Source organism: Adiantum capillus-veneris, chromosome 12 (genome assembly GCF_014529385.1).
Source record: "Adiantum capillus-veneris isolate H3 chromosome 12, ASM1452938v2, whole genome shotgun sequence".
NCBI classification, from domain to species: domain Eukaryota; kingdom Viridiplantae; phylum Streptophyta; class Polypodiopsida; order Polypodiales; family Pteridaceae; genus Adiantum; species Adiantum capillus-veneris.
In genome coordinates this window covers 80574158-80596294 of record NC_140942.1, presented here as the reverse complement: position 1 = coordinate 80596294, position 22137 = coordinate 80574158, and the positions used below count along the sequence as shown (strand labels likewise).

At 44.8% G+C, this 22137-nt stretch overlaps 1 protein-coding gene across 1 annotated transcript; it reads right to left on the bottom strand.

Moving 5' to 3' along the window:
* Positions 1 to 1762: 1762 nt before the first annotated feature.
* Positions 1763 to 21642, bottom strand: LOC147446020 (scramblase-like protein). The gene is made up of 12 exons (XM_086525334.1): positions 21496 to 21642; positions 20734 to 21219; positions 19287 to 19373; positions 4125 to 4166; positions 3989 to 4033; positions 3829 to 3894; positions 3673 to 3729; positions 3269 to 3330; positions 3027 to 3147; positions 2584 to 2718; positions 2395 to 2498; positions 1763 to 2225 (listed from the first exon to the last, which is right to left on the bottom strand). The coding sequence occupies exons 1-12, from the start codon at positions 21547 to 21549 to the stop codon at positions 2189 to 2191; spliced, it is 1296 nt and encodes a 431-aa protein (XP_086381460.1). The 5' UTR covers positions 21550 to 21642; the 3' UTR covers positions 1763 to 2188.
* Positions 21643 to 22137: the final 495 nt, after the last annotated feature.

Here is a 22137-nt window from a genome sequence, read left to right as displayed (position 1 = left end):
CAAACTATGGAGCAAGGCTATCATGTTCAAAGGAGCACATCAGGTTTAGTGGGACACATACTTCAAGTTTAGGAGAAGATACAATTGCTTAGACTCACTTAGTTGGCTGAGAATGGAAGAATATCATCACATCATTATAGACTACATTCCGAAGACAAAATACACATCTAGAGTAGTTGCATAAATGAACTTTGATGAATAAGGCAAAGCTAATAGAATAAGAATGTCTCACATATTGATTGCCCGAAGAGAGATTTGCGGACAAATAATGCTCAAAACCTAATAGTGCTTGAGTGCGGGGAATATTTTTTGGAGAGCATCTTTTGACGAGCGTTATTTTGGAATCTGACGAGCAGATTTCAAAAAAAAATTTTCTCCCTTCTTTGTCAACTTTGTTCTCTCTCTTGCGTGTTCTCTTGATTTTTTTCCTTGATAAACACATCTCGATCCCACATTGTCATCACCATCACTTTTGCTCCTTTTTTCTCTCCCTTGACCCTCTCTCTCTCTCTCTCTCTCTCTCTCTCTCTCTCTCTCTAACCCCACTCCTTTGTCCTTCTCCTCCACCCCCCCTTTCCTATGTTTCTCTTGCACCTCCACCCCCCCTCTCTCTCTCTCTCCACCCCATCCTCCACTCTCTTCCCCCTCCACCCCCTCCTCACTGGCATGCACCCACACCCATCACATGCAATGAAAATGTTGAAGCAAAAAGATTGAAGGTCATTTTAATTCACCAACAAAACCACATTCTTGATGACTCTCCTACACATTGTACATTTGGTGGGCACACTCTAAGCACCGTATATGACATCTACATCGGTTCTTGTTGATACAACCCTTTAAGAAAACACAGAGTCTATTAATCCTTCCTTCGCTTGGAAAATATACAAAACCTTGTTGTGTTTGTCGCACAAGCACACATTACAATCATGTATGGACATTCAGCACCATATTTACTCTTTAACACCTCCATATAAACAAGGCTTTCCCAACCAATTATCTTCGATGGAAAACAGTAAATCCCAGCACCACCATGCCACCCCGATACTTCATTAAGTTCTCAACATATGTGAACAACCACTCAATATGATTTAAAGAAGGTCATGCTAAAAACATTTTGCCTAACAGAAGAAAATAAGGGCTCCTTTAAAAACTCTTCTAGCTTTTAGGTCAAAATTTGAAGCATTTGCCAGTATTTACACAAATTTTGCTCACTTTCTTTAAGGCAAGCTGGGAACCTAGTCGGAATTTTGCAAAAATAAAAATAAAAAAATCTTTCACAGCACCAGAGGGCCCACACGAGGAGGCGCTTATCCTTTCCAAAAACATGGTCATGCAAGGGCCGCGTACCATCGGGCAAGAGCCACGCATAGGCATCACCATGGCCACCTAATTGATGCACCACGTGCTCGGAACAACGGAGAGAAATCGTAGCAACCAGCTAGGAACCTCCTCCTCGGGTGACCCACCCCAGGAGGAGGATGCACTCGAGTGTCCAAGGGCAAGAGCCCTAGCAACGTGAACGCCAGGTGAGCACAAGGTGTCCCTCTAGAGATGACACAACGGGGGATTCGAACCCACGACCCGTAGGGTGAGAGGCCAAAGCCTTACTGTTGGAGAGTTATGAATACACTAATCCCTGGTTTTTTTGCGAACACTGACAGACAGATCTTTGAATATATTTAGGGTGTAAAATGCTTTCAAAATCTCAAAATAGTCAACATTACGCAGCAAAAAACCACTTTTGGAACAAGGAGAGAGGAGAATCACGCAGTTCCCTGTCGAAATTCTTTAGACAAGAAAGTCCAAGCACATCAATTTGGATTCTAAGTACACCAACTATGGATCTCATCTCATGGACAGTGCCACCCCAAAACGCTTTGTGAGATGTAATTGACAAGAGTCTCCAGAAGCCAGGCTATTCCTTGCTTAAAACAATTTGAGACAAAGTAACTGCTCGGGTGGTGTCCACACATCGACTATACTGGTATTTGCAAAAGGTTATGTAACCATTCATATCATGCCCTTGTTCTTATCTTCTGGCATAGCGTCCAAAGCCAAATCTGTACACACGAAGAAACAACACTAAACCACAATCTCTATGATGGAAGAACTAATGAAGCCTCTTCACTTCCTCGGGATAAAACGTGCTATTTCAGGCTAAGTCATACAACAAAAGTCTGCAGAGCTACGGCTCCTCAGAGAAGAACGGGAACATGAAAAACCTGCGGCCATGACACCCACTGTTAGCATTACAAGAAAGGGCATCAGTGCAGGATATCTTTATCATCAAATGAGGGGACCATCACCCTTTTTACTTTAACAAAATTCTCTTGGGCCCATGCTTAGAATGCTTCTGTGCAAATGAATGGAACAAATAGATCTGAGACTTACCCACGACTCCTCGAGAAATAATCGTTATCAAGAGAGATTGCTAAAGCCAGTGTTACTGTGCGTTCCATAAGATTTAGGGGGCGTGCAGGTATAAATGTTTCACCCTGCATGACAATCCACCATTGACATCTGTTACTTGCCTGAGGGTCTCATTGAATTGCCAAAAAAAAATTAGTACAAAAGCAATGCCTCGACTCCAGGATTAACACTGATCCCCTGCAGTTCAGATGAGTGTGCAGTCAAAGTGTGTTGCTTCGTTGCAGGATGATAGTTTGAAGCAACCTCCCCAAATCGTATTGCATACTGGCCAGCATCCGTAAGCATCTACACAAGAAGCACCATTCGTTCTTGGTCAAAGAGTGCACAATACACAACTCCATACATGAGACACATATAGATCACAGAAGTAAAAGATTGCCATTGCAAGAGAGTAGGAAAAAAACAGTCATATGAGGTCTTTCTCCCAGCAACAGCCAATGGACTTGAGTTGCTTCATTTAATTGTACCAAGCACATGCACTTGAGTTGCTTTCATTTGATTGTACCAAGCGGACGTTGTTTGTTTTTCAGTTAGAAGAAAGAACATAATACAGGCAATCCAACAACCAGCACAATCCCATGAAGAGAGAGCACCTCATAACCAAATCCACGGAAATGCCGATCGATCTCAGCCAATGGATTTCCATCCTCATCTTTGAGGGTGAAAGTCCAATTCCAAAGCCCAGGGTTCTCAACAACAGCAAATTGTCTCTTTCTGCCAACCAAAACAGCACTTGTCAACTAAGTAACAAAAAGCATAGCATGAAAGAGCCCCAGCGGAAGAAATATTTTAGTACAAAACATTCCTCGTAAAGAAATAAGGGTTGAACGTTTACCCTAAATAAACATCATAAATCCGCCTCCACAAATGCCATCTCCTTTTTGCAAAACCCACAACCTAGAATAAAAAACTCCTTTCAGTCCCATCGTGTGGAAAATAAAACTCAAAAGTTATGCTGCAAGACCATGAGATGCACTGAATATGGGAAACACCTAGTCCACAGAGAGCGAAAAGGAATACACGCACACACTTGCCCACAGAGCCATAGAAATAGACACACAATTCCATATTGACTAACTGCTATCATGTGTAAGTGATCTTTATTACTATGTCTAAATGCCTGGACGTAGTGTCTACACCAATACAATTGTTCAAAAATTAATCTCTCATAAGATACGCCCAAAGTCCAGGCAAAATCCTGAAACTTTGATGTGTATGTTCAAAACGACTGAAATGTACCTCGTCACCCACTTCAGCATAAATGGTGCTGTTAATAAACCAGATTGGCCTCCTCACCTGTAAAGACAGAATGAAGAAAGACATTACAAGGATGCTTCATAGGAGTAGATGTCAATGCTCCTGACTATGCTTTATATTTTAGAAAAGCTCATAAACCTTAAACAACAGAGAGCCAGCTGCATCCATGATGGCAGCTTCAAATGGCCGTCGGGACCGGAGAAACTGTTTAGAAAGCAACAGCATTCTCAAGCATTAGCTTGGAACAACTCCACAGACCCACAAATTTAAGCGAAATGGGTCTGAGAGGTATCTTTGCCTGACGAGATAAAAAGTTGCTAGATTCAGCTATGTAGCCAACAACCTGCAACACCACATTGCAGAGTAGGTCCTCAAACACTACATGCATTTTAACTAAAGCAGATTATAATGTAATATCTCTAGAACTAATTTACAGTTAATGACTGTCGAGGATCCATGATAACATATTTGTTTTCCTGTAACAGATGATAACAGAATGTCAGTTTTAAAACCTCATGAGCAAAGTTATGTCATAAAGAAACTACTTTGACAAAATTTGAAAATTAATGTAAAATCTAAGGGGAAGCAAAATATCCTAATTAGTGCAGTTCAAATTTCTATACCTTGAGGGCAAATAGGGACTGGATAGGGCAGGCCATTCGTTGAAAGGAACAAAACTCAGCAAGTTGACAGCATTAGTCTTAAGTTTTAACAAATTTAAACTCAACAATTAACAGTAAGAGTGCTCCAGCCTCTGGCCTCACGAATACGAGGGATAAGGGAAGTAAGTGTGTCCTAAATGGTACAGTCTCCACGGATCAATCTAGAAGACAAGGCATAGGAACTACTGCATGGATGCACTCGGAAGAGCAACTCTCACACCACGAATCCAATAGACGAGGCAACCACCAAATTCGCTACAAAAGAACATCCGCCAAGATACAAATGCATTGTGGGTTAAAAACACACCATCCAAAGCCGCGAGAAACGGGCAAGGAAACCAAGGACTAGAAGACACCTGCATGGTACTCCGCTGAATGGGGCACCGGTAGTCGACTGAAGATAATAACCTGGAAGCGCCCTCTGAAGGAGAAGTATCCTAAAGAATACGCTATGTGGTAACAACTCACTCAACCACACATCGGAATAGAGCAAATACTGTCACTGAAAGCTCGAGAGCTGAGGCCGAGGACACCTCCCAAGGTCGAAGCTCCCCCTTCCCGCTCAATCCTAGGAAAAGAGAATAAGTACCACCAGAAAGAAATTTGAGACAACCTGGAGTAAAATTGCTTCCTCTGTAACTGAATAGCAAAACCTGAATCTCATGGAACTCGAGACTCAAAGAGAATCACACCACCAGTAAACTCGGACTGTTAAGAATAGCAGGACATGAAAGGTCATCACCTGAGGATCATTGTCACAAGACGGGCACCACGTGCCAATAGAAAAGAACAAACTGAACAGAGTTTTAGCACTTCAATAGAAACAGAACTGAGAGAGAGAGAGAGAGAGAGAGAGAGAGAGAGAGAGAGAGAGAGAGAGAGAGAGAGAAATGAAAATGAAATGAAATGTTATATTAACGTCTTCAAAAGGCCATAGTGACCTATGAGACCAGAAAGTTACAAGGTGGTGGATCTGATACAAAGTCAGAGTAACAAAATAACCTAACAACAGTACAAAACAAAGATATATATATAATGGGATTCTAGATTGGTCGATGTGAGCTAAGCCGAAAACTAAGCAAAAATGGGCGGCTAGTTGGGATAGCTGAATCACAAAAGATCTAGCATCGATCGTTGGCGAATCTCATCAATTTCCTCCATGGTTAGTAGTTTGACCGGGCGTCGTGCATGCCTGGCCAGCGTGCTCTGAATCTTTTGACGTAGCCTCTGTCGATGCCGTGTAGTCCTTTGCAGTCGTGGGCGCCTGGATTTCCCCAGTTCAATCGCTCGGTCGATCAGTGTGCCTCTGGCGTGAGACGAGGGGGAGCTCTGCTGTGGGAGTGGCTCTTGCGGCTGTCCCGTGTCTGCTCTGAAGAAGTCTGTAATCCGTCTTTGAGACTGGTTAGCCTCGCCATTCATCAGGCTCTCTTTGTGTCTGCGTAGCTCGAGCAAGAACAAACCCAGGCATCTTTGATCTTCGTATCCCATTACTCTTGAGAGTGGTCCAAAACCCTCTCTGAACAAGCAATGGAAGCGGCCTCGTATCTCGTAGTAGACGGGGCACTGGCATGTATAATGCACCTCTGTCGCAGGTTCCATGCCACACAAGGGGCATGTCCTGGCCTCTGCTGGTACTCCGTTGTATCTCCCAGTTTCAATCCGCAGCTGGTGAGACGATGTGCGTAACTGGCCAATAGCACATCGTATCCCATGAGACAAGTGGGTATCCATGTATCTGGGTCTCGTCACAAAACCATCTTCCGTAAGCTGGAGAAGGTGGTCTCTGTAGAAAGCCATCTTCGTGCCCAGTTCTTGTGCTGGTTGTATCCATGTCCTCCTGGTGTCTAGCTGGGTCAGGTCTTGGCAGATGAGCTTGGTGATCTCCGACTGTGTAAGAATGAGATATGGTGCATCCAATGAGTACTGGAATGGTGGCAGCCTGTCTATGCTGAACCCATGCGCCTGGAACCATGATGTCATCTCCCCATACCAGCATGTTGTATCTCCTTGTATGGCTAACTGTCGAGAGGACTCAAGTGCTATGCGAGTATATCTGTCTCTGGGAAGTTCCCATGTGCGGTTTATGAAGGAGACTAATCTGGTGAGCGCCTCTACCACTAGTGGGGGGGCCGCTAGCTCTGCTCGGATAATGGCCCGTGGTACTGATGTCTTGGCTCTAATGAGCCGCGAGATCATAGAGACGAGAGGTTTCTCCATGTTCCCCCATCCGTCCGTGCGACCCGACCTCTCGTGGTGATCCAATGAAGGTCCCCATATCTCAGCCCCATAGAGCAATGCTGAGGCCACCAAGGTGAACACATCCTCTCCAATCTACCCAATGCTGCGTGGGCTCTAGTCAGTCTGGTCTCTGCTGCTCTTCTGAGTGAGAATGTGGGTCCAGTAAAAACTAGTCCAAGGTAAGTGTAAGCGTCTGTGTACTCCACAATCTCCTGGCCGTATGTGAATGTAGGTGTTGATCTCTTGATCCACTGTGGGGTGGTATTAAACACCATAACCTTGGTTTTACCAAGGTTGACAAACAAACCACTTTCGTGGGCAAACGTATGCAAAGCAGCCAATTGGCGTTGCATTCCCTCTGGGGATTCGGAGATCAACACAATATCGTCCGCATATAACGAAAGTGGAATCCATGTCCCTGCCAACTGTGCACCTTTATCCCCATCCCTGTCAATGTAGTCAGAAACCTCATCCACATACATACCGAAAAGAGTAGGAGAGAGCGGGCATCCTTGCTTCACCCCAATAGTGGAGTGAAGCGGTATTGAGAGTCCCTCCGGGATGCGTACATGCCCTACTACTGATCTGTATAATGCCATGATCCCCCAAATGAGCTCTGTGGGTTCTCCCATTTCCTGTAATCTGCGCATCAATCTAGCTCTGGGTACTGTGTCAAAAACTTTGCGGAAGTCCACAAAGCTACAATAGATCCGTCTCCTATGAGATCTGCCTTCCTCAATGATGGCCCTGAGTGTCAAGATGTGGTCAAGAGTAGAGAAGCCTCTCCTGAACCCTGCCTGCCCAGTTGCACGCATTCCTTCCCTCTCTGCCCATCTACTCAACTATTGCTCAAGAATGGATGCATACAATCGTGCCAGTGTGCGCCCAATCATAATAGTGCGATAATTCCCAGGCTCCATGGGGTCTCCTGACTTGAAGATAGGTACTATCGTAGATAGGCTCCAAGTGTCCGGTAGGCCCTCACACATAGCACGGTTAAACATAACTGCTAGAAGCTCTGCCAGTAGATCTTTGGCATGCATGAAATGCTCAGCGACTAAGCCATCATGATCATATGCTCTCTCAGTCCTCATCCTATCAATAGCTTCCTTCACCATCTCAACGGTGAAAAAAGTACATGTGTGTGGACATGGGTCGGGGGGGTTGGGGAGGGGCGGCTGTCTAGGTATTGTGTACAAAGATGATGCGTACTGACCCCAGGGGTCTGTGGAGGAAATAGCGGGGGGGGGGGGGGAACGGCTCATGAAAGAGCCACCACGCTTCACGCGAGTCCTGACTCAAGAATAGCTAATATAGATCCCGTTCGAGTCGAGCCAAAAAAGCCCTCTTCTTCCGCCGTACCAGGCATCGGAAGTCAATCTGTGACTGCCTATGAGTGACGTCCCCCAAAAGCACCTCCCTCTGAAGTCTGGCTCTAGTCTGGCGGCACTCCTCATCATACGAGCTGTTTTGAGGCATGATCCCTGATCGGCGGCTCTACTCAGGCTGGGTGTGTGGGTATGCTTCTCCTGCTGCCTCATGTAATGTCTATGTCAGTATAGTAGTTAGCTCCTCCAGAGGTCGCCCCGGGTCCTCAGTGCATAGGCGTCTGTAGATCCCGTCCATGTATACAGAATCCGTCTCCCGTGTGAATGTGTAGCGAGTAGGGGCTGCTACCCGTGGCCTGTGTGCTACACTGAACTGGAAAGAGATGGTCATCAACACCAGAGCATGATCTACTGCTACCCCGACCGGTCTGGGCCCAACTGTGAGATCCTCGATACTAGAGATGAGATTCGGTTGTGCCATGACATAGTCCACTGTGCTGGCTCCATGCCTGTGAGGGAAACATGTAAAACCTCCCGCAGCAGGAAATCTCTGTAGGCCGTTCAAGATGGCCAAACCATGTGCAGTGCCCATGTCTATCAGGTGTCGCCCATACTCGGTATATTCCACATCGTGTGATAGTCTGGACAGGCCCGTCTCCACAACATCGAGCTCTCTTAGCATCTCTTCTGAAGTATCATAAAAAACTGCCTGGTGATGGGCAGTCCTAGCATTGAAGTCCCCTAGGATGATAATGTCACCATCCCTAGAGAACTCCCATATGTCATCATCCAGAATAGAGAAAGGGGACTGTCCTCTGGGTGATGCATAAACTGATGTACTCAGGGGAAAGTAGCAAATAGCTAGGTAGAGATATCTGCCTGTCTCTGCTTTCAATCTCACCCACATGTACCTAGCCTGCTCATCCCTGCGGGCTATATGTATCAGTGGCTGCAGATCCTCTCTAAATAACACTGCCACTCTCCCCGAGGCCCGCCCTCTGCGTTCTGAGCGTGTCTCCTATCTGTAAGTTGTCTCCCACCTGTATCCACTGATGTGAGGCATGGATTGCCTAGGGGCCTAGTGTGTCTCAGAGTAAAAGATGATGTCTCTTCCAGTAAAGCTATCCTCAAAAGCACCTACATTAAGACGCATAGATCCATTACAGTTCCAAGCAGCCACTTTGAGTGTGGTCCCATAAGTCTCGCACCGTCATGTGGAGCGTCGCTCTAGTATTACCACTTTTCCGTCTCAGTAGAAGGCAATCTTGCCTTTTCCCCTTGCTGCTCTAATCTTCGGCATTACTTCCTGCATATGAGCGATCTGCGAGAGGGTGAGATCATCCCCGAGAAAGATGCCAGTCTCTTTAAGAGTTGGTCTTTTCTTCAAGAAGGACTTCTTCGCTTCCATGGAGGGAAAACGGAGGATGAGTGTTCTTTCTTTTGAGGTTTCTCCACTGCTTCCATTTTTCTTTATGTTGCCCACTCTCCATGCCCTTGTGTGTGTTGGCTCATGAACGCCCATCAAGGCTGTGAGTTCTTTTACGTCTTCGTCAACATTGCCTTTGTCTTTAAGGCCGCAAATTCTCACATGCAAAGAGCGCACCCGTCTCCTTTGCTCCTCCTCTAGTGTCTAATTAATGATAGTGGGTGTGGACGTGTGCGTTATCTCCTTGCCTTTTCCTTTCTTGGCCACCTTGATCCATTTCTCGGCTTCGTCCGCCTTCTGTTGAGTCTTGGTAAGAACATCCACCCAGGAAGTCGTCATTTCTTTGTGTTGCTCTTCTCCCAATTTGATGGCCCATACTTGCTCCTTGATTGTGTTGATTTCTTCGATTACTGAGGGTTGCAGTTCGCCCTCTTCCAGTGTGCTTCTTGATCGCGCTTCGGCGAGATCTTTCTTGAGCGACGCAATCTACCTCTTGAGTCGTCACTCGGTCTTCCAACGTACTTATCTTGCTCTCTTGGATCAGCACGCGTTCTTCGAGCATGTTTATTGTGCCCCAGAGCTTGCGGTTCATCTTGGTAGTGATCTCCGTCATTTCCTCTTTGCACTTTTGAATGGCATCCTCTAGGGGGTCGGCTCTATTGTTCAGCTTCCTCATGCTTGATCGCCGTTCGCCAAGGGGTCCCTAAACGTACGTGTGTACCCACACTAGCAGCGGGCGCGGTAGCTGGGCGGGCGGGGGAGCATGGGGCGGTACGGCAAGGGAGGGGGAGCGATAGAGTGCAAACGAGAGAGCTGATACACCATAGCGAGTGTTAAAAATAATTATTATTATTATTATTATTAATTAAAATTTAAAATTTTGGGACAACCTATGCGTAGAAGAAGGGGGGGACACCCTACGCGTAAAAAGAGGGGGGGAGGGACAACCTACGCGTAGAGAAAGGGGGGAGGGACATCCTACACGTAGAAGAGGTCCGGGGACACCTTACGCAGGGAGCAGCAGGGCGAGGGAGGGGCGGGCATAGCAACGCAGAGAGGGGAGGAAAGCGTGGCGGGGCTGCAGGCGGGGCGAGGCAGGGACAGGGCAGCGAGCAACTAGCAGGGGTAGGGAGCGGGAGCGCGCAGGGCAGCAAGCAGGGGTAGGGAGCGGGAGCGCGCAGGGCAGCGAGCAGGGCGAGGAGAGGCAACAGCGAGCAGGGGCAGAGAGAGAGAGAGAGAGAGAGAGAGAGAGAGAGAGAGAGAGAGAGAGAGAGAAAGAGAGAGAGACGACACGCGACACGGAGTGGAATTCCGTGTGGCGGAATTCCACCCCAGAGAGTATTGGCCCCAAACCTTGGCGCCCCTTTCGGTATTTCTTTATATTGCATCAACACAGTACAAGCCGATACTCCAGACTTTGCGCCTTCTCCAGGAAGCATGCCAGAGAATGAGCCCTAGCCTCATATTTAAAGGTTCTTTATATTGCATCAACACAATACAAGCCGATACTCCAAACTTTGTACCTTCTCCAGGAAGCATGCCAGAGAATGAGCCCTAGCCTCATATTTAAAGGCCCTAGGCCCCAAAAGCAGTTTTACATAAAAAGCCTTCAAACTCAAAAGCTTCTGGTCCAAAAGCAATGCCAAAAAGTTGTCAGTGTAATTTACGAAAATCTATAGAGCCTGCCACGTCATCAACAGCTACGCGATTTCTTTTGTGTGTGTGTGTGTGTGTGTGTGTGTGTGTGTGTGTGTGTGTGTGTGTGGATCCTGCTTTATTTCCTTTTATATCACTTGGGGCCCCATCGGACGAGGTCCCCATAAGTTGGTAGGACTTCTTCTTTTGTTACTTGTTCTTCTTAGGGTTTAGGCCCCTCGACCGGCATCTGCAAGTTGACTCCATTCTTCAGGGCTTTGACACGTCAGCAGTTTGTTACATCTCACCTTCTTGAAAAAGAGTAATCGTCCGCGATTACAACATATCTGCAAAACAACTCAAGTTAGCTCAAAAATTTCCAAGGGACATTCGGAGAGACAATCAATTTGCTCTTTTTGTTAAGGAGTTAGCTTCTCCTTTCGGCTCTTTTGATCAAGGAGTTAGCTTCTCCTTTCGTCCAAATCGGAACTCTTGATATCCCAGCGTAGTAAAATTAGCCATCACACCCAGACCGTGCTGATCTTCCACAGGTGTCTTGATGCACTAAAATTTTATACCCAAGCAATCTCATCCAAATAGGAATATTCAGTAATTCGCACATCACAATGCAACACAAATGCTTACATATGCATGTTACAAGACACAACAAACAGCGCCGCTGAGCACTCCTCTGAGACAAACGGTCTGCGGTATGAAACTACTCAACGACTACCTCGTCACTCTCCCCCTAAAAAGGTCCGGGCCATGAGCTTAGAGGATTGTACAACCAAACGCTCCCCAGACCGCAATCTGTGTCGCTTGGAGGTTCAAGCATACAACCAAACCCTCCCCAGGCATCGGCCTGCGTCGTTCGGAGGTTTTCTAGCATACAACAGAACGCTTCCCAGGCATCGGCCTGCGTCGTTCCGTGGTTCAAACAATATTTCTCACTTCTCCACCCGGGAGTACAATCACCAATCAATGAAACCAGTATTAAAACCAGAGTCAAACAGTTCAAATCGGTACCAAGATAGGTTCAAAACAGATACCATCCATTTCAAACAAATTTCAAACAGGATCACCAAACAAGTTCTCAAACAGAACTCAAACAAAATTCAAACTTAAAAAGCAATCTCAACATCAATCGAGCTCGAAAAGTCAACCGACTTTCCATCCAGAAACCTGCACCAAAAAAAATTAGGGTTAGGTTCATTCCATAAGGTCGTAGCCGAGCACAGCATGGTCCATCAACTCTTGAACAGACAATGTTCCTCTAGCGGCGATGGTAGTCCCAAGTCATAGCAGTCACACCGGACCTCCAAGGTTATCAACAAGAGGCACCTGCTGAGAGATGTAAAGAAATTTAAAGTTATAATCTGCTAGGGTTTCCATGGCAAGCATTTCAGAATACCCCACTCTGCGAGAAGTTGCACTCCCAAGGAAGATGTCAGAAACCATATAACTTCGGGCAAAAAAATTTATTGAAAGCTTGCCAAGTACTTGGAGTATGCTGCTTGGTAGCTATCAACATCTGCATGGCACTGCCTCTGAGAAAAACAGCAGCTCGAAACAAATCTTGGATCCTTCTCTTGTAAGTGATCTTTATGGCTTATACCCTGTAAGACATGAGCGGTGAAGACGGGAGCACGCCCGATGCGCGATGAAGTAAGGGTGGGAGTGGCTAATAAGTCCGGGGTCAAATGCCGAAGATACCTTGAATAAAATTCCAATAGCTCTGTTTGCTCTTTTGTAGGACCGGTATGCTTTTAGAAAAGCACACGCCTGATGCTCTGATACCACTGTCACAAGACGGGCACCACGTGCCAATAGAAAAGAACAGACTAAACAAACTTTTAGCACTTCAATAGAAACTAAACTAAGAGAGAGAGAGAGAGAGACGACACGCGACACGGAGTGGCGGAATTCCACCCCAGAGAGTATTGGCCCCAAACCTTGGCGCCCCTTTCGGTATTTCTTTTTATTGCATCATCACAGTACAAGCCGGTACTCCAGACTCTGCACCTTCTCCAGGAAGCATGCCAGGGAATGAGCCCTAGCCTCATATTTAAAGGCCCTAGGCCCCAGAAGCAGTTTTACATGGAAAGCCTTCAAACTCAAAAGCTTTTGGTCCAAAAGCAATGCCAAAAAGCTGCCAGCGTAATTTACAGAAATCCGTATAGCCTGCCACATCATCAGTCGACGCAATTTTCGAAAATCCGTACAACCTGCCACGTCATCAACAGCTACGCAATTTCTTTTGTGTGTGTGTGTGGGTCCTGCTTTATTTCCTTTTATGTCACTTGGGGCCCCATCGGACGGGGTCCCCATAACTTGGTAGGAATTCTTCTTTTGTTACTTGCTCTTCTTAGGGTTTAGGCCCCTCTACCGGCATCTGCAAGTTGACTCCATTCTTCAGGGCTTTGACACGTCAGCAGTTTGGTTTTTTACAATCATGTTTGCCAAAGTAGCTATCGGGGTCCAACAAGAACCTAGCTACTCAAGAAAAACTCCCTAAAATCAAACCAAATGTGCGCCACTTCTCTGTATCTGCCAAGATAAACCCTGTAGGTACAACCCTGTATGCCAAACTACATACATACTTGGAAGAGCACCTATACTACCATTGTTGTCACTTGCCTCCTTAAAATCTGCAACAAAATTGTCCTTTGTACTTGTGCTGAGAAGAATATACCCACAACTCAGATGTGCAATCAATATCCAATACACAACTTGATACCAATACTCAAAGAAAGAGTAAAGGAACCGGCTCGGGGAACAAGCCCGTAAAGAACGTTGGGGTTTCTGCCCAGAAAGCTGGGCAAAAAACTGCAAGGGAAGAATCTACTATACTAGCCAACCGTGGCCAGATCAACACTCGAAGGATTGCCCCCAAGGTTGGAGCTCTTCAAAGGGATGTACGGAAGGAGCATCCAAATGTTGTTGACTAGGGGAGTAGGAACTAGATGTTCCCACCAAGTGTCGACACTACGTAAAAATCTATCATCCCCAAAGGATCTCGAAAAATCTCTTGTCGGACATCAAGTAAAATTGCCCATTATAGGTTGCAAACCTGTCCCAAAACTGGTGATGACTAGCTCACAAGGATCCTAAACTGTCCTACAACTGATACTGACAAGCTCACAAAAGGGCAAAGGAATAACAAAATCTGTAGGGCCAACTACCACCCGGGAAGGAGAGAACATGGAGAAAGGAGAAGTCCACACTCCATCAAAAAACACCTCCAACTGTTGGCATTGTTGGCTAAGGGTTTGGCACGACATGCTCCACCTCTAAACCTCATCCAAGGGAGTCGGATGATCAAACAAGAAGTGATTTTGGAGATAGAAGTATCCCCCTCGCTTGTCAAAGCCAAATCCAACACATGCACTGAAACATGCACCTGAACTGCTGCATACCGAGACTGGAACTTCCATCGTTAGATGGACAATGGGAAATCAAATAACATCCTTTGCTTCAAGAAGGGAAGAGATCCCCGTTGGTCATCCATAATCCACAATCTAGTACAAAAGTGCAATCGAATCATCAACCTGCTACTCATTAGATAGGTGGCTCTGTGGACAATTCAAGAGAGACGTGCATTTGCAAAAGGCACAACAAATTTGCCAGTCCATCTCCTCAAAGAAAACATGGTCATAGAAACGTGCTCCACGACTATTGAAGAAGATCTTATTGTTGTCCAAAAACTTCTCTCTGAAGAAGAAGCTGGAAAAGAATAGCTCCCCCTCTGGATCCAGCAACTGCATGCTTGCTCCCCTTGCGGGAAGGCATGGCAATATGACTCCATCTGGGAAAACCAAAGCAATCCAGCACTGCTACACATCCTGAAACCTCCATCAAGTTCCCCTTGGTAAAGAGAGGTTGGGGGCCGCAGTAAACAAGGGTAAAGATAGGGAAGTCATAGACGAGGATCAATAGCCTCCATATACCCAAATCTGCCCCAAACTTGGAGAAAACCAGGAAAAAACAGCAAGCTTCTTCTCTCTCAATCATGTCCAAAATGGTACCGGATCAGCCAAATTTGAACCTCCAAGGTGGTTGTGACACCTAAGACTCTAATACCATGTCAAAGGTGGCAGCGGCGGCAGATGCAATGAAGACAAGAACTGGCTTGTGATCCGGCGGGTACCTCGACTCCGATCTAGAATACCTGCAATGCCAAAAACATCAACAAGGCATACCTGTGGAGCAGAGAGATCACTGAGGTAGAGAGAGACCGGACATGTGAGAATGAGAGAGAGAGAGAGAGAGATCTGGGAAAGGCTCTCCATGCTAATAACAATTTTCTCATACAAGTGACCAAGGGTGGTCCGGCATAGAACTGACATGGCAACTGGATAGACTCGATGTGGACACAACTGCCAACAGCTCTTGCACACGAGACCACGGACACGGTCTCCACGATGATGCTGGGGGTGCTGGCAATGGAAACGCTAGGTGATGAGGTCTTGTGGGCACTGGATGTCCCTACGGCTACTAGGTTTTGATGTCCTAACAACCGAAGGCCAAGTGAATCTTCTTGCCATTCGCCCTACCTACTTTTTATAAATGTTATGTCAAAGTCATTATTAATAAATGACTTAAGTGACTATTCATTTCCCTATATGCTTGAAGTGACTGTATTGTGCAAGTGAGGGTATGCAACTATGATCTGTCTCATCATGCACAGCCTTCTAAACACTCACAAGGTGCCACACTAGATCCTAAGCCGACTAAAATTGATGTTGACCTATGGCAATACCTTGTCCATGTGGCTCATCCACTCCCCAATTCATTCCATATCCGCATAGGAGGCAAGCAAATTCTTGTACTCAAGATTTGGATCTTCGTGTATCCGATGCCAATCTTTGTTCATGATGAGGAGATTATGCCGTAAGGGTATCCAGGACATAGTGATGAAGCCGATACTCCAGACTCTACACCTTCTCCAGGAAGCATGCCAGAGAATTGAGCCCTAACCTCATATTTAAAGGCCCTTGGCCTAAAAAGCAATTACACTGAAAAGCCTTCAAACTCAAAAGCATCTGGTCCAAAAGCAAAGCCAAAAAGTTGCCAGCGCAATTTACGGAAATCCGTACAGTCCTGCCACGTCCACACCACCAGCGTGAAAAGCGGAAATCCGTACAATTCTGCCACATCATCAGCCAACGTGATTTTCGAAAATCGGCCACGTCATCAGCCTGCTTTGCAAGTTCTTGTGTGTGTGTGTGAGTCGTGCTTTATTTCCTTTATGTCACTTGGCAAACGGGGTCCCCATAAGTTGGTAGGACTTCTTCTTCTGTTACTTGTTCTTCTTAGGGTTTAGGCCCCTTGGCCGGCATTTGCAAGTTGGCTCTCTTCTTTAGGGCTTTGACACGTCAGCAGTTTGTGACATCAGTTGTTATTTGAAGTGCTTAAAGTTGTTCAGTCTATTCTTTTCCTTTGGCACATGGTGCCCGTTCCTCTTACATGGTATCAAAGCTTCAGGCGTGTGCTTTTCTGAAAGCACACCAGTCCTTCCAAACAACAGACAAAGCAAGATGGCGCTTCCAAGATTTACATGAAACTTTATTAAACAACCCGAGCTTATTAGGCACTCCCACCCTTACTCCATCGCGCATCGGGTGCGCTCCCATCTTGATCGCTCTATCTTATAGGGCATAAGCCATTAGGAATTAAAGATCACTTGCACGAGAAGGATCAAAAACAATTTCGAGCCATTGTTTTCTCAGAAGCAATGCCATGCAGTGGTGGATGTCTATAGCTACCGAGCCGCACACTCTAAGGACTTGGCAAGCTTTCAAGAAAAATCTTGCCCGAAGTTATATGGTTTCTGACATCTTCCTTCAGAGTGCGGCTTCTAGTAGAGTGGGGTATCCTGAAATGCTTGCCACCCAAACCCTAGTAGATTACAACTTGAAATTTTTGACATCTCATAACAGGTATCTCTTCTCGAGCTCATAACCTTGGAGGCCCAGTGTGATTGCTATAGCTTTGGGCTACTATCACCACTGTCTGTCGAGGATTGTTTCGACTATGCAAGAGCTTATGGACCATGTTGCGGTTTGCTACAACCTTATGGAAGAAATCTAACCCTAATTTTGGTGCAAGTTTCAGGACCGAAGCCTCGGCGACTTTCGAGCTCGACTAATGTCGAGAATGGATTTTCAGTTTAAATTGGCAGTTTTCTGACTTCTATTTGAGAACTTGTTTAGTGACCCTGTTTGGAATTTGTTTGAAAAGAATGGTATCTGTTTTTAACCTGTCTTGCTGCCCATTTGAATTGTTTTGACTCTGGTTTAATACTAATTTCAATGCTTGGTGATTTTACTCCCGGGTGGAGTAGTGAGAAATATTGTTTTGGTATTGTCTAAACCTCAAAACAACACAAACGGGATGTTTGGGGAGCGTTTCGTTGTATGCTTGAAAACCTCAAAACGACGCAGACGAGATGTCTGGGGAGTGTTTCGTTGTAGTTAGCTTTTTTTGCCTCTTTATCACTTGCCATTTTAAGCCCTTGAGGCATGTACTTATCTACCTGTATTCGCCATAACGGCATCGGTGTTTTATTGGGGTGCTTTGATACTATTCGAGTACTTTGCTATTATGAGTTATGTTTCTTGCCTTTTTTGGTGCAATTCAATGCTCAGAGTGTTCTTAGCACTATGGTACATACATATAGCTTTGATAAATGTCGTTCCAGGCCCCAACCCCGTTCCCTAACTTTTGTCGTTCCAACCATGTTCCCCGTACCATGTTTCTATGGATTTTGTATCGACAACTATGTGAGCCTGTTTGCAAACCTACATGTCCGAACAAGTCCATTCGATAGGTTTCTCCAATTTGAAACCGTCTTGTATAAATGGTTTATGAAGGCATTTGATGGTTGTTGTTACACTTCGACAGCCATCCAACAAACAAAGCAAGTACTTTAGGGCTAGGAGAACATGTCCGCTCAGTTAACCTTGCAAATGCATCACCAATGAGTGAGATGTGGCTGAAATAGTGCCAGAAACTCACATGTGCACATTGCACTTACTAGACGGTAGCTTACTTACTAGGTGGCATATGACTTGCAGATCTTGGCCACATTACCCCTATATAAAGAGCTCTCCTCCTCTCACTCTCCCACATTTTCAAGGCCATCTATTTGGTGAAGAGATTGCCTGTCATTCACTCTCGCATTTCCATTAGCCTGCTCGTTATCTCGTCCGCAGCCAATAGCACCTGCATTTCCAATCCATAGTAAGCACCCCATCTGCCGCAATTACAATGCAGGACCATAGTTCTCAGGCTTGTGTGCAGCTCCCATAGTTCTCAGGCCCGTGTGCAGCTCTCAAGGCTCATTGGCTCCATGATTCAGCCATCTTTTCATTGAATTCTCCATTGTTTTTCCAGCCTCATCTCCATGTCCAGATGTGTGTTTTTGCAGCCAGCGTTCAACACTCAATTCCTCTCACATCGGGTGTGCAAAAAAGCCCCAGATCTACCCCTTGAGGTACATTGAGGTATTGCATCTATGCAGATTCCATTTACACTAATCTAAAGCAAATACCACATCTATCTATCTGTCTGTCTATCAATACCACCTCTCTCCTCCATCTGTTTACCACATTGATATACAGTTAGTTACATTCATTAATGCATAGTTACCACAAGGGATTGTGATTGGTGTGATTGCTCAATTCTACCTCCTCTTATGCTGCTACACCTGACATAATATCAGAGCTTTGTTATCGCACTAATCATCTAATCGTTAAGATTCTTTTTCTCTTTTGTTTGTGGGTGCATTGTGTGTTTTAGAGTTTTACCCAAGCATGCTTCTCTCACTCAAAAATATGGAGAAGACCTATCATTGAATGTAGGACCATGCATCTTGAGCGTAGGAAACTCTGAAACACGCTTCCTCGCTCACGCACTCACATTTAGAGGACAGTACAACAATTGTTAGTTAAAAGACCACTATAGCAACGGCCTCCTTGCAACGCTGCTTGTAGCATGGCAAGTAAGCGGGCGAGCATGCCAATGTTTTTAGCTAATTTAGAGGGAGTCTCAACTAAGCAGGAGGAAAATGAGTTCTCAAGAAAAAAGACTATCACGCCAATGGTGATAAGGGAGAGATTTGCAGCAACAGTAAAAAAGGGAACTTGCCACATGTACATGAACTTTTAAGTTCTCATGCAAACAAACTTAACAAACAATTAAAAGTTTCTTGGCCAAAACCTCATCCTTGTAGCAACTTGTTTCCATTGCTTGTCACACACATGCCTTAAAAATCAAACCACAATACCAACCAAAAACATGCCTGACCTGTTCAAAACCAACCAAAACATTGGCCCACTCGATGTTTCGAGTAACAATCAAGTCACTGCGTGCAAATAAAGGAGCAACTCTTTCCTGCATACAAAAATGAACTTAAATGAGGCTGCATTCACTTCTATTAAAAATATCTTACGGAGTATCAAAATCAAGTACATGTGATGACATAACAAAGTAACTGATTAAGCATCTTAATGCCTTCAATAAATTTCAACTTTAGGAACACGTAATGACCGGAAGAATGTTTGATCAGAAATAAATAAAAATCTGCACGTTGAATGAAGAATCTTCAGGGTGATTCCAACATATCTTACAAACTATTCAAAAAAAAGAAAAAAAGAAAAAAGCTAGTCCCCGACCATCATCTTGCGAGTTAATATCACAAAGGATGTGTATTTTTTATTGAGAACTCTTGTAAAGCCTGAAATTTGAAAAACAATTTCCAAAGGACCATTATCACCAGAGCTGGCTCAAGGGGGCCTCAAAAGAATGACTGCCAGTTGACTTCATTGCATTTTTGTGGCAAAAAGTAGTCGTTAAATATCCTACGTTCATTGCAACTTTCACGATCTCTCTGCATTTGAGTGCTTGTTAGCAGATGAATGGACTAAAATTGTGTACTCATGCGCCAATGTTAGAAGCTCCTCGATTTCCTCTGCATGGTCTACCTAAGTCTATTGACTTTGTTCATGATAATTGTTTACATCTCTTCTTTGTAGAGCGTTATTGAAGAATTTTTCCACACAACTTAATTTTCTTCCACAATATCATGGTGAGACTAAGATCAATAACCAAATCACATTTCTTATTCTCAAAGCATATAGGTTTATGATCAACATCCAACATAAAATTATCTCTCTGTGGAGCAAGTTTTGCATTGAATGACACATATATTAGTGCCATTGATCACACTCTTTATGAGCCTATATTTCGGCAGACCTTTTCAAATTGACGACTTTAAATTTTCTAAGTCAAAACTAGCTCAAAATTACCACGTGTGAAAAAAAAAGCAAATGAAAAATCTAGTCTCTTGAAGAGTTAAAAGACAAGTCTGAACTATTAAATGGCTAAGCAATTGCAGTCTTGGTTTGTCCTGATAATCTATGTATATCTATTGTTTCACTCAAATACTAACCACACATCCAATTAACCAATCAATTTGTGGCACTAAAAGCATGAAACACATCAGTCTCTTAAAAAGATGACCAATACAAAGTGTCTAACATATTGTTGAGAGTTGCTATGTGCCAACAAGTTTTTCTTCCAGCTACTGAGAAGCAATTGGAAAAGATTTTCACAATTTCTAATAAACAAACGGGATAAGAACTAATGTGTTTCATCCAATGTCATGTGATAAGGACAAAGAAGTAGGGCACAAAAGACTTAACCTAATATGAGATCCAATAACAATAAAATAAGTTTTGCTGAATCAACTTACCTCATTTTCAGTTCTTGGTTGTAGCACACCTTCCAATGGCTGACTTGGGAGAGGCATCTCTGGCATGGATGAATATTGTGTAGCAGCTAACCTCCTCCTCCTCTCTTTCAAGCGTTTTGTATCAATTCGCTTCTGCCTAAGATTTGCCATGCGTTCAGCCAACTTATCCCGTGACCAAGGATGATCCCATGTACTTTGTGAACCAGTTTGTATCAGCCTATGCCACAATTTGTGCACTCCTCTTGCAAAGATTCCTGCTTTCAGAATAGCCGATGCCTTTGGCAATCGGAATGTCTGTAATTGCTTCTCTGAATACACAATACTCTCAGGATGCAACTGTTCGCCTGTCATATGCAAACCCCTTCGCGATGTATAAAGACATGGGTGGGCATGACAGATAGTTGAGCTCTGCCTTAAAAGAGAATGAACTCCAATGACTTCAGAATGCTCCAGGTAGATGTAAGGGTGACCAGAGTAGTTATGATCCTACAAAAAACAATCAGGCGAGAAGGGGCCTATGAGTACTCAGATGTTGCAACCCAAGTGCAGGGCGAAAGCTGCATTTGTTTACACGACTCATGCTCATGCTTTTGTTTGAAATAAATCAAGTTGAATCGAAGCTTGGTTCTGACTAAGCTAGTGGGAATGTGCTGCACGATCAACAGATGAAAACTTTGAGCGCTTGCAAAAGTCTGCGATCTCTGACATGACAATGCAGGAACAGAAAATGCTTGCTATGGAGCTAGGGAGTTCTTGTCTCACCAAAAGTTGAGAGATCGCGCGAAATCGTGAACGAGCTCGAGCGAGAGACGCCATGGAGAACCATTCAACGGTTCAACTCATTTTGAACTCGAAATAAATTCATATGCACTATAAACGGGATCCGGATCGATTCTTGCTCGTCGCTCATGTATGAGGGAGCACCCCCAATCTATAAGATTTTTGGGAAGCCTCTAAATTTTCGAGGCTCTTCTATAATACAATGGCGGCACTATATCAGGTCTTTGTTTCACTCTACTCATTCCTATGTGCCCAACACGTGAAAAGTGTAGAGTCTTAAAGCTTAAAAAAGCATTGATCGATTGGGAAACTTGTTCTTGCCAGTTTAGCAGGCACTAGAAGCAATTTGGGGGGTGGTTGACGTGCCCCACAGTGAATAGGCATACCAAAGCACTTCATAAGCTGCAAGAGGGTGTACACAACTCTGGTGTGCTCATAGAAGGCCCCTCAAAAACGCCTTTAGGCGGCTCCCTCCTAGGCTTGCTAGATACATTTATGGAGGGCCCTTGAAAACAAAACAGTTGCACTATATGTTGATGCACTTTAGAGATGATGAGTCAAATGATTTCTATTAGAGCTTTGTTGTGAGATGCTACAACCACCTTTCACACAGAAGATTCACAT